Genomic DNA, 18,145 nt, shown 5'->3' with positions numbered 1-18,145 from the left:
CTTCCAATGAATCCCGCCAACCTTTTCCTTGTACTTTCTCTTACGGCTACAGCTAGTGCCACCTTCTTGGTCAGTAGACTCCATGGTTGGAGGAAATATGAGATTGATGGTAGGAAGAAGAGGCAACAGTCGTCTCTCCTCCCTTGCAACTATGGTAGCAGCACATCCGATGGCCTCAACTTTAGCCTTCTTTGAGGCAGCAATCTTGAGGATTTCCTCTTGCGACTTAGGTTTAGGGGTTGGCCTCACCCGATGCTTACGAGCTCCCTTGTGAAACAAAATGTCGTCTATGGGAACTAACATGGGTGCTTTCCCTTTCTTAGTGTTAGTCTCCCCTTTCTTGCCCACTTTCTCCATTGAACAAGAAAAATCAAAGTAAGGAATGCAACTTTGTAAAAGAAAGAGGGGCGAAATGAAAGACACAACTTACTTGCTCGTCTTTGGCACTCCGACACTAGGGGCTGGAAACCGTACTTTCGAAATAAGGGTCGTAGATTGCCCAAATGTCTATCCTCTTTGGGCACCCTCAACACCTTCTCTATGTCAGCTAGCTCTCGTCCAGACAGCTTGATGGTCCTTCGCGTCACTGCACGAAGAAAAAAATGTTAGAAGCAAGAGAAAATCACAACAAATAGCAAATAATGCAAATAATGGATACATTACAACCTACAATCTAGAAGTGAGTAGGAACACGTCGCTCAGGCGTGACACCTTTAGCATATTCTCAATCATTATAAAGAAAGCACCAACGGTTTTTCCAAGTGCAGTACGCCTTTTTCTTACCAAAGGAAAAACGCTCTCTCTCATTCCGACATGCACACTCGACATACCCAGTGCATGCTTTCACCGGGTGCATCTTATAGAACTAACGCCATTGATGAAAGGAAGGCTCACCTAACCCATATTCCATCCAAATAATATAAAACCCGATTATCCCAAAAACCAGGGTAGAGTAGCCCAGACGCATATCCAATGAAAGATAGCATCCGTTGCAACCACGGGTGCAAAGGCAGCTTCACCCCTAAAGTCAATAATATATGGGTATAAAACATAACATGACCCTTGGGTGGTTCAGAGGACAATTCTTCATGATGCACCAAACGCATTCCTACACTACGGGGGATACTACATGACTGCCTTAGGGCCTAAAGCTGCTTTTCGCTATCTAACAAGTTTTGCACTAAATGGTCTGCTCTGAACTCAGAGCGAAATATGGGTATGGCGTCACAAACAACCCCCTCACCCACTGACATTAAGGAGGAAGAACCAATATTGGCTAAGGCTTGGCAATTGGGAGGATCACCGAATCTCGAATTTTTTGTACAACACTCCAACAAAGGCCCTGAGGACTCCAACATTGCAAGCTCAAACCTAGAGTTAGAGTTAGAGGAGCCCCCATCACTAGGACTTCCAAACTCTGACATCTACAACAAACAGAAACAAACTCTATCACCACATGAAAGATTGAAACATAAGGAACTTCCTAGGGCGTGGAGAAAAGCTCAATCAGTTCATTATGTTCTCAACCAAATACATGAACACTCAAACAATTCAACAAGAATGAAAACATGTGATCTAGCGGAGAAGATTACCAACCTGAAGATGGTGCAAAGCAATGCCGGAATCTTTCTCAACTATAAGAGCACTTTATCTCCAAAAATCACTATAAAATGAGCAAATGAAGACAATGAAAAGAGTGGAAACTTCTCATTCTTATAGGGTTCAACATGGCCAAAGAAATTCAAAATTCAAAATTCAAACCATGAGAAAACCCCACATGGAAAGTCTTCAAACTTCCACACAAGCTAGGGAGTTTTCAAATTTCAAACTTGCAGCACCCTTCTCCCCCTCAAAAAAAAAAAAAAAAGGAGGAGGTGAACACATTAGCTTCATCAACTTATGGTGCCAACAAGAGCTTCATCAAATGAGTTCAACCACAATTCTCAAAAGTTTCACACACTCTTGATTAAAACAGTGTGAAGCAAAACCAATTTATGGTGCCAACAAGAGCTTCATCAATGGAGGGCAACCATAATTCTCAAAAGCTTCACACACTCTTGATTAAGACAGTGTGAAGCAAAACCAATTTATGGTGCCAACAAGAGCTTTATCAATGGAGGGCAACCACAATTCTCAAAAGCTTCACACTCTTGATCAAGACAGTGTGAAGCAAAACCAATTTATGGTGCCAACAAAAGCTTCATCAATGGAGGGCAACCACAATTCTCAAAAGCTTCACACACTCTTGATCAAGACAGTGTCAAGCAAAACCAATTTATGGTGCCAACAAGAGTTTCATCAAAGGAGTTCAACCACAACTCTCAAAAGCTTAACACATTCTTGATCAAGACAACGTGAAGCAAAACCAATTATGGTGCCAACAAAAGCTTCATCAATGGAGGGCAACCACAATTCTCAAAAGCTTCACACTCTTGATCAAGACAGTGTGAAGCAAAACTAATTTATGGTGCCAACAAGAGCTTCATCAATGGAGGGCAACCACAATTCTCAAAAGCTTCACACACTCTTGATTAAGACAGTGTGAAGCAAAACCAATTTATGGTGCCAACAAGAGCTTCATCAAAAGAGTTCAACCATAACTCTTAAAAGCTTCACACTATCTTGATCAAGATAGAGTGAAGCAAAATCAATTCATGGTGCCCAACAAAGCTTCAACCTTAAAGCTTCACCTATAAAGCTTCAACACAAAAGCTTCACCAACAAAAGCTTCATCAATGGAGGACAACTACAAATTCTCAAAAGCTTCACACTATCTTGATTAAAATAGTGTGAAGCAAAATCAATTCATGGTACCCAACAAAAGCTTCGACTCCAAAGCTTCACCTATAAAATTTCAACTCCAAAGCTTCACCTACAAAAGCTTCAACACAAAAGCTTCACCCACAAAAGCTTCATCAATGGAGGACAACTACAAATTCTCAAAAGCTTCAACTCAAAAGCTTCACCTATAAAGCTTCAACTCCAAAGCTTCACCTATAAAAGCTTCAACATAAAAGCTTCACCCACAAAAGCTTGACCTATAAAAGCTTCACCCATAAAAGCTTGACCCACAAAAGCTTGACCTACAAAAGTTTGACCCACAAATGCTTGACCCACAAAAGCTTCACCTGCAAAGCTTCAACACAAAAACTTCACTTACAAAAGCTTCACACTATCTTGATCAAGATAGTGTGAAGCAAAATCAATTCATGGTGCCCAACAAAGCTTCAACCTTAAAGCTTCACCTACAAAGCTTTAATATATATATATATATATATATATATATATATATTTTTTTTTTTTTTTTTCCGGAAATTCAAAAATTCAAAAATTCGAAAAAAAAATTGCATAGGCCTCCTCTTCTTTGGGCCTAACAACTTTCATAACAAATATATATGAAGGAGGAGTTTTGGGCTACCACTTAGAAAGGAAATGCCTCATTCATTAACTCCCTCGCCCGGAGACTTGGGGGGCTCCTACCATATGTTATTGCACATTGATACTCAGAAGTCTCACGACCACTCAGTGACTTGGATTTTTCAAGTCTCTAACTAAGAAGTTTTCCTCACTCGGGAAATTAAGGGAGCATTACCTCAACATACATGCTTCACTCTCAAAGCTTCAACATACAAGCTTCAACAAAAGAAAAAAATTCAAAGAACTTAGTGAAGAAGGCCTTGGTGTATTAACTCCGATAAGTTACAAATATGTACATATACATGAATCAAAATAAACAAACAAGAGGGAGCCTTCACAAAGGTTGCTCATGAGAAGTCTCAATAGTCGGCAGAGCCCCAGAAAGAGTAAGCACCGGAGGGTGATCATTTGGAGCCTCAGTATTGGGCAGAAAGAGACACCGAAGGTTGATCATTTGAAACTTCATTACGCGGTACAGCCCCAGAAGACGAAGGCAATAAATGCCTTTGGAACAAACCCACAAACCTCTGATGATCAAGCAAAATCTGACCATCAAATTCTTGCAACTAGTCAAGCTTCCTCTTCATGTTTGTAGCATAGTCATGTGCGAGCCTATGCAACTGTTTATTCTCATGCTTGAGCCCTCTGATCTCCTGTTTGAGACTTATCACTTCAGGCGTCAATGATTCAACTTGGCGGGTTCGAGCAAATAGGCGTTGGGCCATATTAGACATAGAACCTGCACACTGAACATTGAGAGCCATAGAATCCTTAACAGCCAACTCATCAGACCGTTTGGAAAGTAGTCTGTTATCTTTGGGAGTGAAAAGGTTCCTAGCCACCACCACAGCTGTCATATCATTCTTCATCACAGAGTCCCCAACGGTAAGAGGACTAGTAGGGGATAAGAAGGATGGGCGTCATATGTTGTCTTGAGAAGGCATAGATGCCTCTTCACCAAAGTTCAAGTCAAAACGACGGTCGGATGGGCCAAACATTCTCAGAAATGATGAAGGAGAAATGAGGTGCAATAAATCTCTGAAGTAAGGGGAAAATTCCTACAAGCAATAACTCTCTGAATGTACTTCTTGCACACAATTGGTGTCCGTATAAAAGAAAGGGCAACAGGGTCGTTGGTTCAAGAATCGAAGAGGCACCACTCTCCGGATTCCGAAGAGGCACCACTTTTCACACGCAACATTAGCTCTTCGGGTACCACATATAACTTTGCCAAAGATCTCTGACAAAGTTTAAACACATAACTTTTGAAGGTCCAGCTACCCTACTATTACCCACAAGGGTAAATGACCAACACCACTGCTTGATAACTAGAAAGTCCCAATGTGTGTCAACCTCCGTGCTCCGTGGCAAGGCAGACTGGCAAAAATGCCCAACCTTTACTCACATTCGAGAAAACACTCACAACAAGATTGCTTGCTCAAAAATTGAAGAGGCACCGTTCTTTGAATCTCGAGAGTTAGATCCCTGACTGGATTGCTTGTTCGAAAACCGAAGAGGCACAACTCTTCGAACTTCGAGAGCCAGATTTCCTTGGATAAAGCTTGTCTGCAATCTTCACACGCAACATCAGCTTTCCAGATACCACAGACCACTTTTTCAAAGCACTCTTACAAAGTTAAAACATGTGAAGCTTGCAGCTCCCACTACATTGCTATGACTAAGAAGGGTAAATGAATAACATTATTACTTGCTCAAAAATCGAAGAGGCATCACCCTCCGAATCTCGAGAGCCAGACTCCCAACAGGATTATTTTATAAAAAATCGAAGAGGCACCGCTCTTCGAATCTCAAGAGCCAGACTCCAAAACATGATTGCTTTCTCAAAAATCGAAGAGGCACCGTTCTCTGAATCTCGAGAGCCAGATCCCCGACAGGATTGCTTGTTCAAAAATCGAAAAGGCATCGCTTTCCGAACTTCGAGAATCAGATTTCCTTGGATAAAGCTTGTCTGCAATCTTCACACGCAACATCAGTTTTCTAGATACCGCATACCACTTTTTCAAAGTGCTCTGACAAAGTTAAAACACGTGAAGCTTGTACCTCCCATTACATTGCTACGACTAAGAAGGGTAAAGAAATAGCATTACTACTTGTTGTTAAGGAGACTCCTATATATGTCAACCTCCATCCTCCACGGACAGGCAGAACTGCAAAAATGCTCAACCCTTGCTCATATCTGAGAGGGCACTCCCAACGAAGCCTTTCAAAATACTCAGCTTTCTTCCCCCCTAATAATACCTATGCAAACTAACCACACCAGAGCAAGAGTATCTCATATCATAAGGGTCAAAAGCAAGAGTATCTCATATCATGCTTTTTCCCTATCTTTTCCTTTGCCCTTGTTCTTACCTGCAAGACAAGGAGAAAGATAACAATCAGTCAGCACTTGGAATCAAGCTTTCAGTTAGGAACTGACTGCCTAGAACCCCTTGCCTGACTACTTACCTGACATTGCTCTCGAGTACTTATCTTCAACATCCTATGCTTCCAGAAAATATACCACATCTGCCTGAGGAACAAATAGGGCAAGTGAGAAGGATACAAGGAAGCATGTGGAGACAAGCGTAACAGAACACGTGCCGATTCATCTACTACTTCGTCAACAGCAAAAGTATCTCATATCATCAAGGTCAAATGCACTCTTGATTTGATGGACTTGTTTTGACCCTCAAATTCTTAAGTCAGCCTTATACTCTGGAGGAAACCAGAAAACCCTCCAGCCGAGTTCAAGAATAAGCATGTGGAAAGTTACTTCTTCAAAAGCAAAAATATCTCATATCATCTCTTCTCCATTTGCTTATCCTTATCCTTGTTGCTGTTTACGACACAATGAGAAGAAGAACAATCAACCGGAAGCCGAAGTCGAACCTCCGGTCCAGGTTGCTTGCTTGAAAGTCTGATTGCTTACCTTGTCTGTTACCTCTTTCGGCAAATCTCCTAGCTCGACGACTTTGGGGACTCCTACTATAGGGTTTTGTATCACACTTGACCAAGCTCGAAACTACAAGTAAGCTTCAAGTGAAATTGATACATTACCTTGTGTATCTTTATCGGTTAAAGATAGGACCCCTGGATGGAGGAAAAGTACTTCCAGAGAAGATGCCACATCTACGTATGAGACAGATAAGGCAAGTGAAAATGATACCACACTTCGGTACTTAGAAGTTTCGTGATTACTCAATGGCTTGGATCTTGCAAGTCCCTAACCGAGGAGCTTCCCTCACTCGGGAACTTAGGGGAGCACTGTTTGTACCATACTTGACCAATCCCGAAACTGCTGAACACTGGTCAACGTTATACCGTCGAGGACCCAGAAGAGTTTCCCTCCGACCAGGAGGCCAATCACAACGCGACACGTGTCGACATCAGAAGCCAATCATAGCGTGACACGTGTCAACATCAGAAGCCAATCACAACACGACACGTGTCAATGTCAGAATGAAACTAGAAACTCTCTTCTATAAATAGAGATCATTCTCTCACAATATTTCCTAATGTCATTTGTACTAAATCATTCACTAATACTCACCAAATGAGAGCTTGAACCTATGTACTTGTGTAAACCCTTCACAATTAATGAGAACTCCTCTACTCCCTGGACGTAGTCAATCTGGGTGAACCACGTACATCTTGTGTTTGCTTCCCTGTCTCTATCCAATTACATACTTATCCACACTAGTGACCAGAGCAATCTAGCGAAGGTCACAAACTTAACACTTTCTGTTGTACCAAAGTTCCCACTGATTTTGTGCATCAACAATATAAAATTTCTTAATGGCATAAGTGAACTACCACGTCAGCGAATATATGGGCCTTCAATTTGCCAAATCATCACTTAACAGCCAATTTAACAAAATAATTAATGGTGGTATGACATTGCGACGAATTCATAAGTTGAGGTATGACATTGAAATATTTAAAACATGAGGTATGAAAGTGTGGTGCGACTCATAGTTAAGATAGTTTTATGTAATTTATCCTATAATTAATTTGTGTCATCATTTGTGGCCGACAAAGAAAAAAGATATTTGACTCGTGGACCCGGCCCGTTTCAAACGAGTCGGGTTAGGTTCGATTCCAAATTCTGAAATCCCATTACCCGGCTTGACCCGCCCCATTACTATTTACAACAGGTAGGTCCAGTTCTGCTAAATTTAAGCTCGGCCTGGCCCGTACCCGCCCCTAAGTAGGAGCATGACATGAGCGTTACACATTTAAATAAGGTATAGCATGGTATAATTTGTTAAAAATGGGCGTGTGACACCCAAAAATCAAGTCCAATGTGCTGGGCCATGCCCAAACAAGTTATGGCCTAAGCGCACATGGGCCGACCCACTTAATACCCTTTTATGGTATGTATTAGATCTGACATTTTGGATCCGACCAGGCCCGTTAATATTAGTATTTGGGTGGATGATTAACGGGTCGTGTCGTTAACGGGTGAACATGTCAACAACCCGTTAAATAACGAGTCACTTTGGGTCAACCCGTTAGCACCCGTTAGTTGAGGATATTTTAGTAATTTCAGTAAAGTCTTAATAACAACAAAATAAACTCTATGAATAATAATAATAATAATAATAATTGTTAACATGTGTTAACGGGTGACCCGTTAACTTAACGAGTTGGATTCAGGTAACTCGTTAGCTTAACAAGTCGGGTTCGGATGACCCGTTAACTTAATGGGTCGGATTGAACCCAACCCAAACCCAATAAACCCGACCTCTTTATAGGTCTAGCATGTATGATGTAAACAACTCACCTAACATGACAAAACCCTACACGCTAGAATTGATAATTTTGAGGCAAACAAGAGGACTGGAGTTTGGAAGAGGAACGATGGAATTATGGAGGGGAAAATCTCTTCAACTTCTTCTTTTATTAGCTAGTCGTTTCCCATTGGGATCTCTTCCAAGGTTTAATTAATTCAAACTAGCATTTGTCTACACACTTCGTATGTATGAACACATTTTTTTTAGATAAAATGAGAAGGAGAGAGGGGGAGAGAGAATGTGGGGGGAGTGGGAGGTTTTTGTTTTGGTTTTGATTTATTTATTTTTATTATTTTTAATATTAACATCACCTGTAGGTGAGGCTTCAATAAAAAAAAGTAAAATTTGGACTTGTGAAATTACATTATTGCCCATCATATTTTTTGTGTAATAGAAGACTAATTTGTCTTTTCATCCTCTTTTGGTTGACAAAGAGGATTTTATTAATTAGTAGAGATTATCAACCCTTTTTAGGCTATGTTTCCTTCCAATCTCTCCCGAATTTCACCTTCACCTTTTAAAATATTCGTAGGGATTGATAGAACCGAGCACAATGGAAAAATTATTTAGATCTCGAATTTTGAAAAAGGATTGGATCTTAAATTTAGTGAGTAAAAAAAATAGTTAGTTGTTAAGGAAGTGAAGAATCTGCATAATTGTTAATTTGATGTAACGCTGCAAAAGCTTGTGGAAGTTTCAAATGATTGTTTCAAAAAGTTCTCATTTGGGGAAAACTCTTGCTCTTCTCCTTTCACGTTAGTTTGAGAAGAGTACATTTCATCTAAGTGGTGTGGTATCCACACCCCTTTTTATTTCTCATATACCCTTCTAATTTTTAACCGTCCGATCAAATAAATTGAAAAAAATCAAAGAACATAAATTAATAAAGACGTGAGAAGTAAAAAAGGGCATGTTGATAGCACACCCTTCATCCAAATCTGATCCCGCCAACATTTACTTCTACAAGAATATAATTTCCCAATAAAGCAAAAGATAATAAAAGAATCGGTACAAAGATAAACAACACAACGTCGTTTAGCGTATGGGATGCAAATTACAAGCAGCTACCCCCTCGTAAAATTTCCTGACTCCTGAAAATGAAGGGGTTCATTCCCCCAAGAAACACATCCGGCAGTCATTTCTCTGGCGAATAGTTCAACACACCGATTACGTTGGAGTGTAGGAGAATACTCCTGTAAAAATCCTAATAAAAGGTACAAGAGAACGTATATCAGTAAATACTGTATTGCCTAATTGACAACTGGACGCCTGAGTATCAAACATGTGATCGGTTCTTCCACACAAAAAAATTAAAGATAAAATGATCAGCGTCAACAAGAACAAAATCTAATGGTTTCCAATGAATGGGAAAGTAGCGAGTACATAAATGCTACTAATAAAAGGGTTATAGTATAGCATCGGTTACAAGACTAAACTTACTTGCTACCGGGGGCTTCCTTGAGTAGTCTCCTGGTATGGTTAACATGATTTGATTATCTGGTATAGGTTTGGGTCTTGAATTGTCGTCCGTATCCTATAAAGTATCAACGTCACACGCAGAAGAAGATTACTAATGCTACAACCTAAACGATAAGGCATAAGCAAAAGAACAGGCTGTTGCATATGGTGAAAACTAACCTCCCCTGGACAAAGGCCTAATAGAAGGCACTCATATGGCCTGTGATGAAAGAGGTCCAAATCGCCAATCAAAGAACCATCTGCTTTGACCTTCAACAGTCAATAGAACCGGACCTTGTCAAAGTGAATTCACTAAACTATAGCCAAGTTTATTCACTATGAAAACAAAAACACACGCCCAAACTGAGAACCTTCAACCAGAAAAAAGTAGCAGCATATTCGACTCCCCATGCAGGAAAAAGTTCCTTCTCGACAAAGCCACGCAACTTCTCCCTGTTGGTCACCCATAAAGCAACAAGTGCTCCATTTGTGTGACACAATTGCTTGATGGGAAGGGATAAGAAATATCGGTTGGGCAAAGTTGAGTACCTATAATAACATGACAACCACATAGTGAAAACAATGACAAGTTCCTAGCAGCTTGTAGCCCATATTAACGCTAGATCATGCTACATGTCAAATCTGCATCAGTCACTCATCTACAACTCCAAAATGTTTCAACAAACTTAACTACCAAAATTAATAACATAAATTAAGAATTTTTTCCATGGTTGATCGGTTGATCTGTTAATTAAGACAATAGGACATATTTTACAATAGTCACTTGGATTAACATCCCTTTAAAGTCACTTGTTACTCTTTAACAACAGTAAGCGGCACACTCTTACAGGGTGAGTATGCTTTCAATTCCATTAAAAAGTTCAAAATACAGGAGATGCCTGGGTAGGTTATTAGAAAAGGCTTGCAGGTTCTTTAGGCAAGAAAGCATAATAAGGTAGAATGCCTACCTCAGCTTTTGACGCGCACTTCCATTTTCCCATGGTGGATCAACAACAATAAGATTGAAGCCACAATCAGACTCTGTTGCACAAAAAGTACAAAATTTAAGCTACAATAACAACTATAGAGTGAACTTGCAAAATGATTCTACCTAAACGAATACTTTGCCTTGCAAAAATTCATGAAATTGGCAAACTCTAGACATCATCATGCTAGTAAGTGTACATCACATTTCTTCCAATTGACAGTACAAAACAATACAAAAAAAAAAAAAAAAAAAAAAAACCTAGCAAGAGACTTTAAGTATGAAGCATCTAGTTTGTGCAATTCACTCCTACAGAACTTAAGTTGTTTTACACATTCAGAAACAGGTTTTGCAGATAATACGGGTTTGAAATGAATGAATTACCAGGAATTAGATTGTGAATCTGCCCCAGATCAGACTTCCACATGATAGAAAACAAAACATGTAAGAAACATTGTAAACTACCTTACGGAGTTCATCTGTGCGTTTAAAAGAAAAAAGTCACTAATGTCAGTGTACCATGTAGAAGGAACTCTCTGGAGGTAAGATATATCGACTGCCCAAAAGTTCAGCCTCCACATCTTCACTGGTCTCATTAACGACTAAGTTGTTAAACACAGGAACTGCTCGTTGTTTACAGTATTCCATGACAGGGGAACCTGAGAAAACAGAGTACAGTTCACTGGGATTAGTAGATACAATTCTCTGTTGAAAAAATACAAAGACATTTCACATTCCAGAAATATGCAAACCACACGCAACACGATAGTATCATCATGTTTATATAGTCCACTGGAACAAACTCACAACTCAATTGGATAACTTTTTTTTATAGCAATTAGAACTCGAATTGAAGAGTTGAGATAGCTAACAGAAGAAAGGACAGATGATGAGCATCCATATGAGCCGAGCATTTCCAATATCTAACTCAAATTTTTTCTTATGTAGTGGAATGGTTTGGCGAGCAAAACTTTAAATAATATTTACGATTACATTAAAATTTATTTCAATTATCAAGCAATCAAGCACCAGCTGACAAGCAGCTAATAATAATCTTGATAAAACAAAAAAAGGCGACATTTCAACTTTTATCCAAAAAAAAAAAAGGAATCAAAGGAAAAAAATTTCGAATAACAAAACCGACCTCCATCTTCGCTTGCATTGTCATGTGATTGCGAATTTAAAGTTATCTCATACAGCGGCGCCTGCCAGACCCGCCCGAGTTCAACCAGCGACCGCGTAGTGCCGGGAGACGAAGCTGAATTATCGAAATCATCCCTCAAATTGCTCACAACCTCTAAAAGCTCAGTTGATCTAAGTAGAGATTTATGCGCCTTCAGCAAAAAAGGTCTTGCTTCCTGCAACAAACAAACCATACAAACACTGAGTCTCCATCTGAATTTCAATCACAAATCACAAAACTCTTTCCAACATTTTCTCAGTAACCAATAAGCCTTACAACATTTTCTAATCAACCAAAGAGGCATTGAGCCAGTGAGAGTGCGATTACCTGGTGGCGTTGATCGGCGGCGCGTTCTCTGTCATTGAGATTCTGAGGCTTCTTCTCCTTCCGCTTCCGCTTTCTGGAATTCGAACAAACCCTAGGCTCTTGAATTTTGGATTTGAATGAGCGGGAGTAGTAGGCGGAAGGGGACACCCTGAACCGGGTGTAGGAGCGGTTGAGGACGCGAACCGGGTCGATGAAAACGGCGGTCGAGTCTTCGAACCGGTACACGCCGGAGTCCAAAAACGTCGATAGCTTGCCGGCTGGTTTCGAGTCCTCCATTATCGCCGTGTAGGTTTCGGCGTTCAGTTCGGCTGTTAGAATGTTTAAGGGGGTGTAGTCAAACTCTGAGGAGTAAATTGTACAAATGGTCCCTTAACTTTAATCAAATTGGAGCAATGGTCCCTCAACTAAAAATCCATTACCTTTGGTCCCTCAACTTATCAAAACGTGCAGCTATGGTCCCTCAACTAAAAATCCATTACCATTGGTCCCTGAACTTTAATTCAAGTGGAGAAATGATCCTTTAACTTTAATCCAATTGTAGCAATGGTCCTTCCAATATAACTCGTTTTGACAAATTTTTTGACATAGTTGATGAAAAGAACCATAATTATACACTTTGATGAGTTAAGGGACCCTAATTATATAAATGGTCATTCCAACATAGCTTATTTTGACAAAATTTTGACAAAATTGATGAAAATGACTATAGCTACACATTTTGATAAGTTGAGGGACCAATGGTAATGGATTTTTAGTTGAGGGACCATTGCTCCAATTTGATTAAAGTTGAGGGACCATTTGTACAATTTACTCAACTCTGAGAGGATTTTAAAATTATAACGTAGTCAATTAAGAGATTTTAAAAGGTTTTAAAATTCATCCAAATATAAGGTATTAAAAAAATTAAGATTTTAGAGAAATTTAATAAGTTATGGATTTTATGAGAAAAGCCAAAAATATATATAATCAAGATTAAAAAGAATTCAACCTAATCTATGGATTTCAAATCCTTCCATCACAATCCGTCACAATCCATTCAAATTCTTTAAAAATTCATATGAATTTTGTATGAGTCTTTAATCCTCTTTAATCCTATTAAATCTAGGGGTGTGCTATCCACACATATTTTTTTACTTCTCACATATCATTTGTTAATTTCTGTGTGTTGATCTTCTTCAATTTATCTAATCCGATGACTAAAAATTCTAAAAATATATGAGAAGTAAAAAGAAATACATGGATATCACATCACTAAATGTATCACTTTTAAAATTCTTTAAAATTTGACTACACAGCTTAAATCGCAGGCTTTAGCCGTTGAGCGTACGCAAATTTTTTCCCACTCTCTGAAATTCCCATTTTACCCTTACCGACGAAAACGCGCAAAGGGTCATTTGCCTTTCTCCCATTCAAAACAAAGCCCCCCCCCTCCCTCTCTCTTCTTCTATTTAAGAAAAACCAGAGCCACCACAGCTCCCAGAACGCAGCGCAGCGCAGCTCAGATCTTCGTACCAAAATTCGCACACAGGTATGGCTTCCTCTCAATTCGCGCTTTCGATTAGCATTTGATGCAATGGAATTAGGTTTTGATCTGCGTTTCTGCAATCAAATTCTTTTGCTCCGCATCGTGTTTGTTAATGCTTGATTTGACTGGTAAACGTCGTCGGATTGTTTAATATCGATTGGATTTTGTGTTTTTGGTGATTTTTGAGCTCGCATTTGATCGGGCTGTGAATTTTTTGCGTGGATCTGATCGATGCGGTTTTGATCCGTGTCTATTTGGTTTGGTTTCGTGGAAGGGAGTGGAAAGTCTCGAGATTTTTCTTTTCTGTTTATTCATTTGACATCGTTGACTGTGTTTATGTGGCTTTCAGCTCGCATTACTCGGTTTAGTGCTCGATCTGAGTCTCCATGATGCTTTGACATCTATTCACGTTGCATGATTTGATGAATTTCGTTTTTTGTTTTGTTGAATTTCGGCCTTTCTAGTCTCTGATTGCGTAAATTTTTGTTAGATCTCGACGTAGTTCTGATTGGTGGCAAATTGATCTCGGAGGAAAAAGGGAGGGAAAGATTGAGAGTAAAATTTTGAATTTTTTTATATGCTCATTTTACTTGCAATGAGAATTGGTGGAGCTTGAGCATTAAATTGAAACATAATTTTTTTTTCTCCTTGCGTGCCTGCTTTTTTGCATCCGAATTAATCTAACTGTTTGTCTATGTTGGATCCTTGAATAATTGAATGATTTTCTAATTATTGATGGGAAAAGTCCTATCTCTGAGATATTTTCTACATTTTTTTTTGAAGTTTTCTGATCACTTTAATCAAATCTATGCTTTTGTTGAATTTTCGTATTTCACTTTGAAGAAGTAAACTTTACAACAATGGGACTAAAATTGGATTCTGATATATGTGGCCCCTGCCTTTATATATCACACAGTTTAAAAGACTTGTTAAAAGTCACTTTATGAAGGGTAGTTTGGACTATAATGGGAGTTTTATGGTTCAATTGTGATGCACAAGGCACTGGCCATTCAGACCGCTGTGGTGGAAAATTAATATATTTATACGTATAAATGCATGCATATATGTGCCATGTGTACAAGACAGTTTATTAGCATATCAACTATTTTTGCACATTCAAGCATAAACATGGGTTTTTTTGCTCTACCTAAAATTTTGTAATTGCAGTGTTCTGGTTTGCGCAGATAGGATATTCAGAGACAAATAGTTGGTGCTCATGGGTGAAGTTGTTGATGCCGGAAAGAAGGTATATCTTGGGTTATTTTTATTTTTATTTTTATTGAGGTTTCTAAAATTATGCATGGTTTCTTCTGGAAACTTTGTCACTTAAGTTGATATTGCTAAATTTACTGAGAAATGAAATGCTTTTATTTTCGTCTTCTCCAGACTCCCAGAGGACATTATTCTATTTTTCTGATTTCAATATATGCACCTATAATATTTGTTGTTTCATTTCATACTACTTTAAGCTTAAATTGAGAAATTCATCCTACTGCAGGAGGCTAATGGAAGCTTAGCTGATCTGAACCCTACAGTTGTTTTTGTCTTGGGTAAGAAAATTATGGAACTAGGACTAGTTGTATTCTAATCATCCTTGTTTTTCTGAGATGTTAGCAACCTGGGATAAGAACCACTAATCTTGGCTCATGATTTTAATATCCGTCTTTTCTTTTTGCTTAAGAGTTTAATGAAAACATGTGCATGATTTAAGAGTCCTGTATGTCAAAGAGATGATGTTTAAGTATGATAGATAGGCTATCTAAGTTTTCATTTCAGTTTACTCATGACATGGGAAGACTAATTATTGATATGATCCTTAGGTTTGTTTACATTCCTCTCGTTTGTTGTCATTGCTGTATTTTATTTGTACATTTTCTGTTTAGTTTTTTGCTTTTTCCTTAATTCCAGTAGCTACACTAAAGCTGCCAGTCTCCTTTCTTGTGAGGTACCTATGGATGCTCTTATCAGTTGTTTCTTTTAATTTTATAGGTGGCCCAGGCAGCGGAAAGGGTACTCAATGTGCAAACATTGTTCAGCACTTTGGGTTTACCCATCTCAGTGCTGGCGATCTTCTTAGAGCCGAAATCAAATCTGGCTCTGAAAATGGGTATGGCATATCTTTCTTTTAATCTGTACAATGTTCATTTTCAAAACTACAATCCTTTTAGGTTGAAGCATTGACTGAAAACCAACTCTTTCTGTAAAAGTATTTGTCTTGGGATTGAGAAGATACTCCAAGTGTAATTCAGATTGAAGTCTTAAAATCACACACATAAGCGTTGATTTCCTGTGTGCTGTACATAAGCGTTGATTTCCTGTGTGCTGTTCTGTGTCATCACCGGGTGATCTTATTGTTTACTTTTTAGTTTTGATCTGCTTGCATGGTATTTATCTTTCCAAAGTTTCAATAGTTATGTAATCTACTTTTGGCTTTTTATAGTAGTGGGATACATGATGAGGGTAGCATTCTGCTTCTTGAGTATGATAAAAGTCATCTCCAGTTACCATGATTCAGTCACCCAACAGTTTCTCTTTCATAAGATGTCGTGTAGCGTTACTTGAGGGGCAAGGTTGATGATACGGTTGAGAATGCTTGCTTCTGTTGTGTCTTGTTTTAAGTCGCTTTCAATGAAAAATGATTGCAAAGTTAGTCTTTACTCTCGACTTTGTATGCCCATCAAAATTATTTTACATTTCTCATTTAACAACACTTTTTTTTAATGGTTGACAGGACCATGATTTCGAACATGATTAAGGAAGGAAAGATTGTTCCTTCTGAAGTAACAATTAAACTTCTTGAACGAGCAATGCTGGAAAATGGTAACGACAAGTTTCTCATTGATGGGTTTCCCCGTAATGAGGAAAATCGTGCTGCATTTGAGGCTGTGGTGAGCCCTCTGGATAACCTTTCCTCATGACTTAAGTACAGTTTTTGGTGATTGATTAGTTTTCATAGTGGTTTATTTACTTGTTGAAGCCAATGGCAACCCGTGTTAATGATTTTGCAGACTAAAATCGAGCCTTCATTTGTCTTGTTTTTTGACTGTTCTGATGAAGAGATGGAGAGGCGGCTTTTGGGTAGGAACCAGGTAAAAAATGTGATTTTTTTCTTGTAGGGGAATATGTATATTGTCTTGGTATAATGATTTCATCTCTTTTTTGTTTCCGACCTAATTATGGTGATGTTTTGTGTTTCTTTTGTTGGGCCAATGAAGGGAAGAGAGGATGATAACATAGAAACAATAAGGAAGCGGTTTAAGGTTTTCCAAGATTCTAGTCTCCCTGTGATAGAGTACTACAACTCCAAGGGGAAAGTTCGGAAGGTAATTCTTCAGTTGGTTTTACTTTTTTTAACAATATAATCTTGCATGTTTGTTGGAATCATTGTTGTTTTCACTCTCAGATTGATGCTGGAAGGCCTGTTGAAGAGGTTTATGAGTCCGTTAAAGCTATTTTTGAACCGAAAAATGAGAAGGTAAATGGCCATAGCCATGCTTTTATTAAATGCTTAATCTTGTTGTGGATGAAAACTTTAACTACATTTAATAAGAATATCGTGTTGTTTCCCCGCCCCCGCCCCAACCCCCCCCCCCCCCCTCTCATTTGAATATGTGCATATTTTCCGTGTCATTGACGTCCCTTTTTGCTGTTACAGGCTGATTAATTGCTGCGATTGTAACCAAGATTTCAGATTCTATGTCTATTGAGGTAGAAACCATAATCTTGAACAACAAGAATAACAGTTTACACATGCTTTGATATTACCTCGTTTCGCTTTCATTTTGCACTTAAGCACGCGTTCTCCTTTTTCGCTTTCCATTTAGGACCAGGAATCTAAAAACTCTAAATAGAAATAGAATGAGAATGGAATATGAGAACCCAATTGACAGACAGACATATGGATGGAATAAAGGCAAACAATAACAATGATGCTGGTGACGGTGGGTTTTCCATCTTCGACCAGGAATCCGAACTGTTTTTGTCACTTTTAGGGTTGACAAAGTATGATATTCTCAAAGAGTCATAAATTTGTTACATGTGCATTGTTTAAATTTGGTTTGTGATCATCGGCCGAAAAACAGACTTTCCAAATCAACTGCTTTGCAAATGGGATTCTTGAACTGTTAAATGTAAGTAAACAATGCCATTGAACATATTCGAATGCCCATAGCCCATGTTTCGTTCGACTGCCACACCCCCGTCCCGACATACATGCACAAATTACCCAATGCCAATATTAACCATTTCGTTTTCGATGGTATCTTTCTTTCAGGTGATGCAATTGCTAGCTGCATATATTGTATTCTTTGGCGGTTTTATTCATATTGCTTACTTATTATACAAGGTTGTATTATTTTACGCAATTGAGGTGTTTACCTCTAGTCTTACTTTGTGATTGTATTCTAAATTTAAGATTTATAGTAATAATTATTGGAATAATGTTCCGATTTCGAGTT

General features: G+C 38.7%; 2 protein-coding genes across 3 annotated transcripts; one reads left to right on the top strand and one right to left on the bottom strand.

The window, feature by feature from the left end:
* Window positions 1-9,066: 9,066 nt before the first annotated feature.
* On the bottom strand, window positions 9,067-12,503 carry LOC126617631 (methyltransferase-like protein 2). Its single transcript, XM_050285652.1, has 9 exons — window positions 12,164-12,503; window positions 11,798-12,011; window positions 11,173-11,312; window positions 11,038-11,071; window positions 10,637-10,709; window positions 10,040-10,217; window positions 9,849-9,938; window positions 9,651-9,744; window positions 9,067-9,414 (listed from the first exon to the last, which is right to left on the bottom strand). Exons 1-9 carry the CDS (start codon window positions 12,437-12,439, stop codon window positions 9,275-9,277), a joined length of 1,239 nt encoding a protein of 412 aa, XP_050141609.1. The 5' UTR covers window positions 12,440-12,503; the 3' UTR covers window positions 9,067-9,274.
* Window positions 12,504-13,538: 1,035 nt separating this feature from the next.
* Window positions 13,539-18,145, top strand: LOC126619769 (UMP-CMP kinase 3-like). Of its 2 annotated transcripts, none has more exons than XM_050288181.1 (10): window positions 13,539-13,691; window positions 14,856-14,934; window positions 15,187-15,238; window positions 15,678-15,795; window positions 16,420-16,576; window positions 16,697-16,777; window positions 16,904-17,011; window positions 17,092-17,163; window positions 17,344-17,396; window positions 17,962-18,145. In XM_050288181.1, exons 2-9 carry the CDS (start codon window positions 14,905-14,907, stop codon window positions 17,350-17,352), a joined length of 627 nt encoding a protein of 208 aa, XP_050144138.1. In that variant the 5' UTR covers window positions 13,539-13,691; window positions 14,856-14,904; the 3' UTR covers window positions 17,353-17,396; window positions 17,962-18,145. The 2 variants fall into 2 exon arrangements, with proteins under 2 accessions (XP_050144138.1, XP_050144139.1); XM_050288182.1 differs by having other exon boundaries at window positions 13,545-13,691; window positions 14,873-14,934.

The sequence above is a fragment of the Malus sylvestris genome, chromosome 4 (assembly GCF_916048215.2).
Source record: "Malus sylvestris chromosome 4, drMalSylv7.2, whole genome shotgun sequence".
Taxonomy (NCBI): domain Eukaryota; kingdom Viridiplantae; phylum Streptophyta; class Magnoliopsida; order Rosales; family Rosaceae; genus Malus; species Malus sylvestris.
Note: the sequence above shows the minus strand (reverse complement) of the source record. Positions and strands in the feature narration are given on the sequence as shown.

Coding starts and splice junctions, on each gene's coding strand:
- LOC126619769 (XM_050288181.1), top strand. CDS start 14,905: ATGGGTGAAGTTGTTGATGCCGGAAAGAAG. Junction 16,577..16,696: donor GTGCTGCATTTGAGGCTGTG/GTGAGCCCTCTG, acceptor ATGATTTTGCAG/ACTAAAATCGAGCCTTCATT. Junction 17,012..17,091: donor CCAAGGGGAAAGTTCGGAAG/GTAATTCTTCAG, acceptor TTTCACTCTCAG/ATTGATGCTGGAAGGCCTGT.
- LOC126617631 (XM_050285652.1), bottom strand. CDS start 12,439: ATGGAGGACTCGAAACCAGCCGGCAAGCTATCGACGTTTTTGGACTCC. Junction 10,710..11,037: donor GATTCACAATCTAATTCCTG/GTAATTCATTCA, acceptor TTTGTGCAACAG/AGTCTGATTGTGGCTTCAAT. Junction 9,415..9,650: donor AAGGAAGCCCCCGGTAGCAA/GTAAGTTTAGTC, acceptor ACCTTTTATTAG/GATTTTTACAGGAGTATTCT.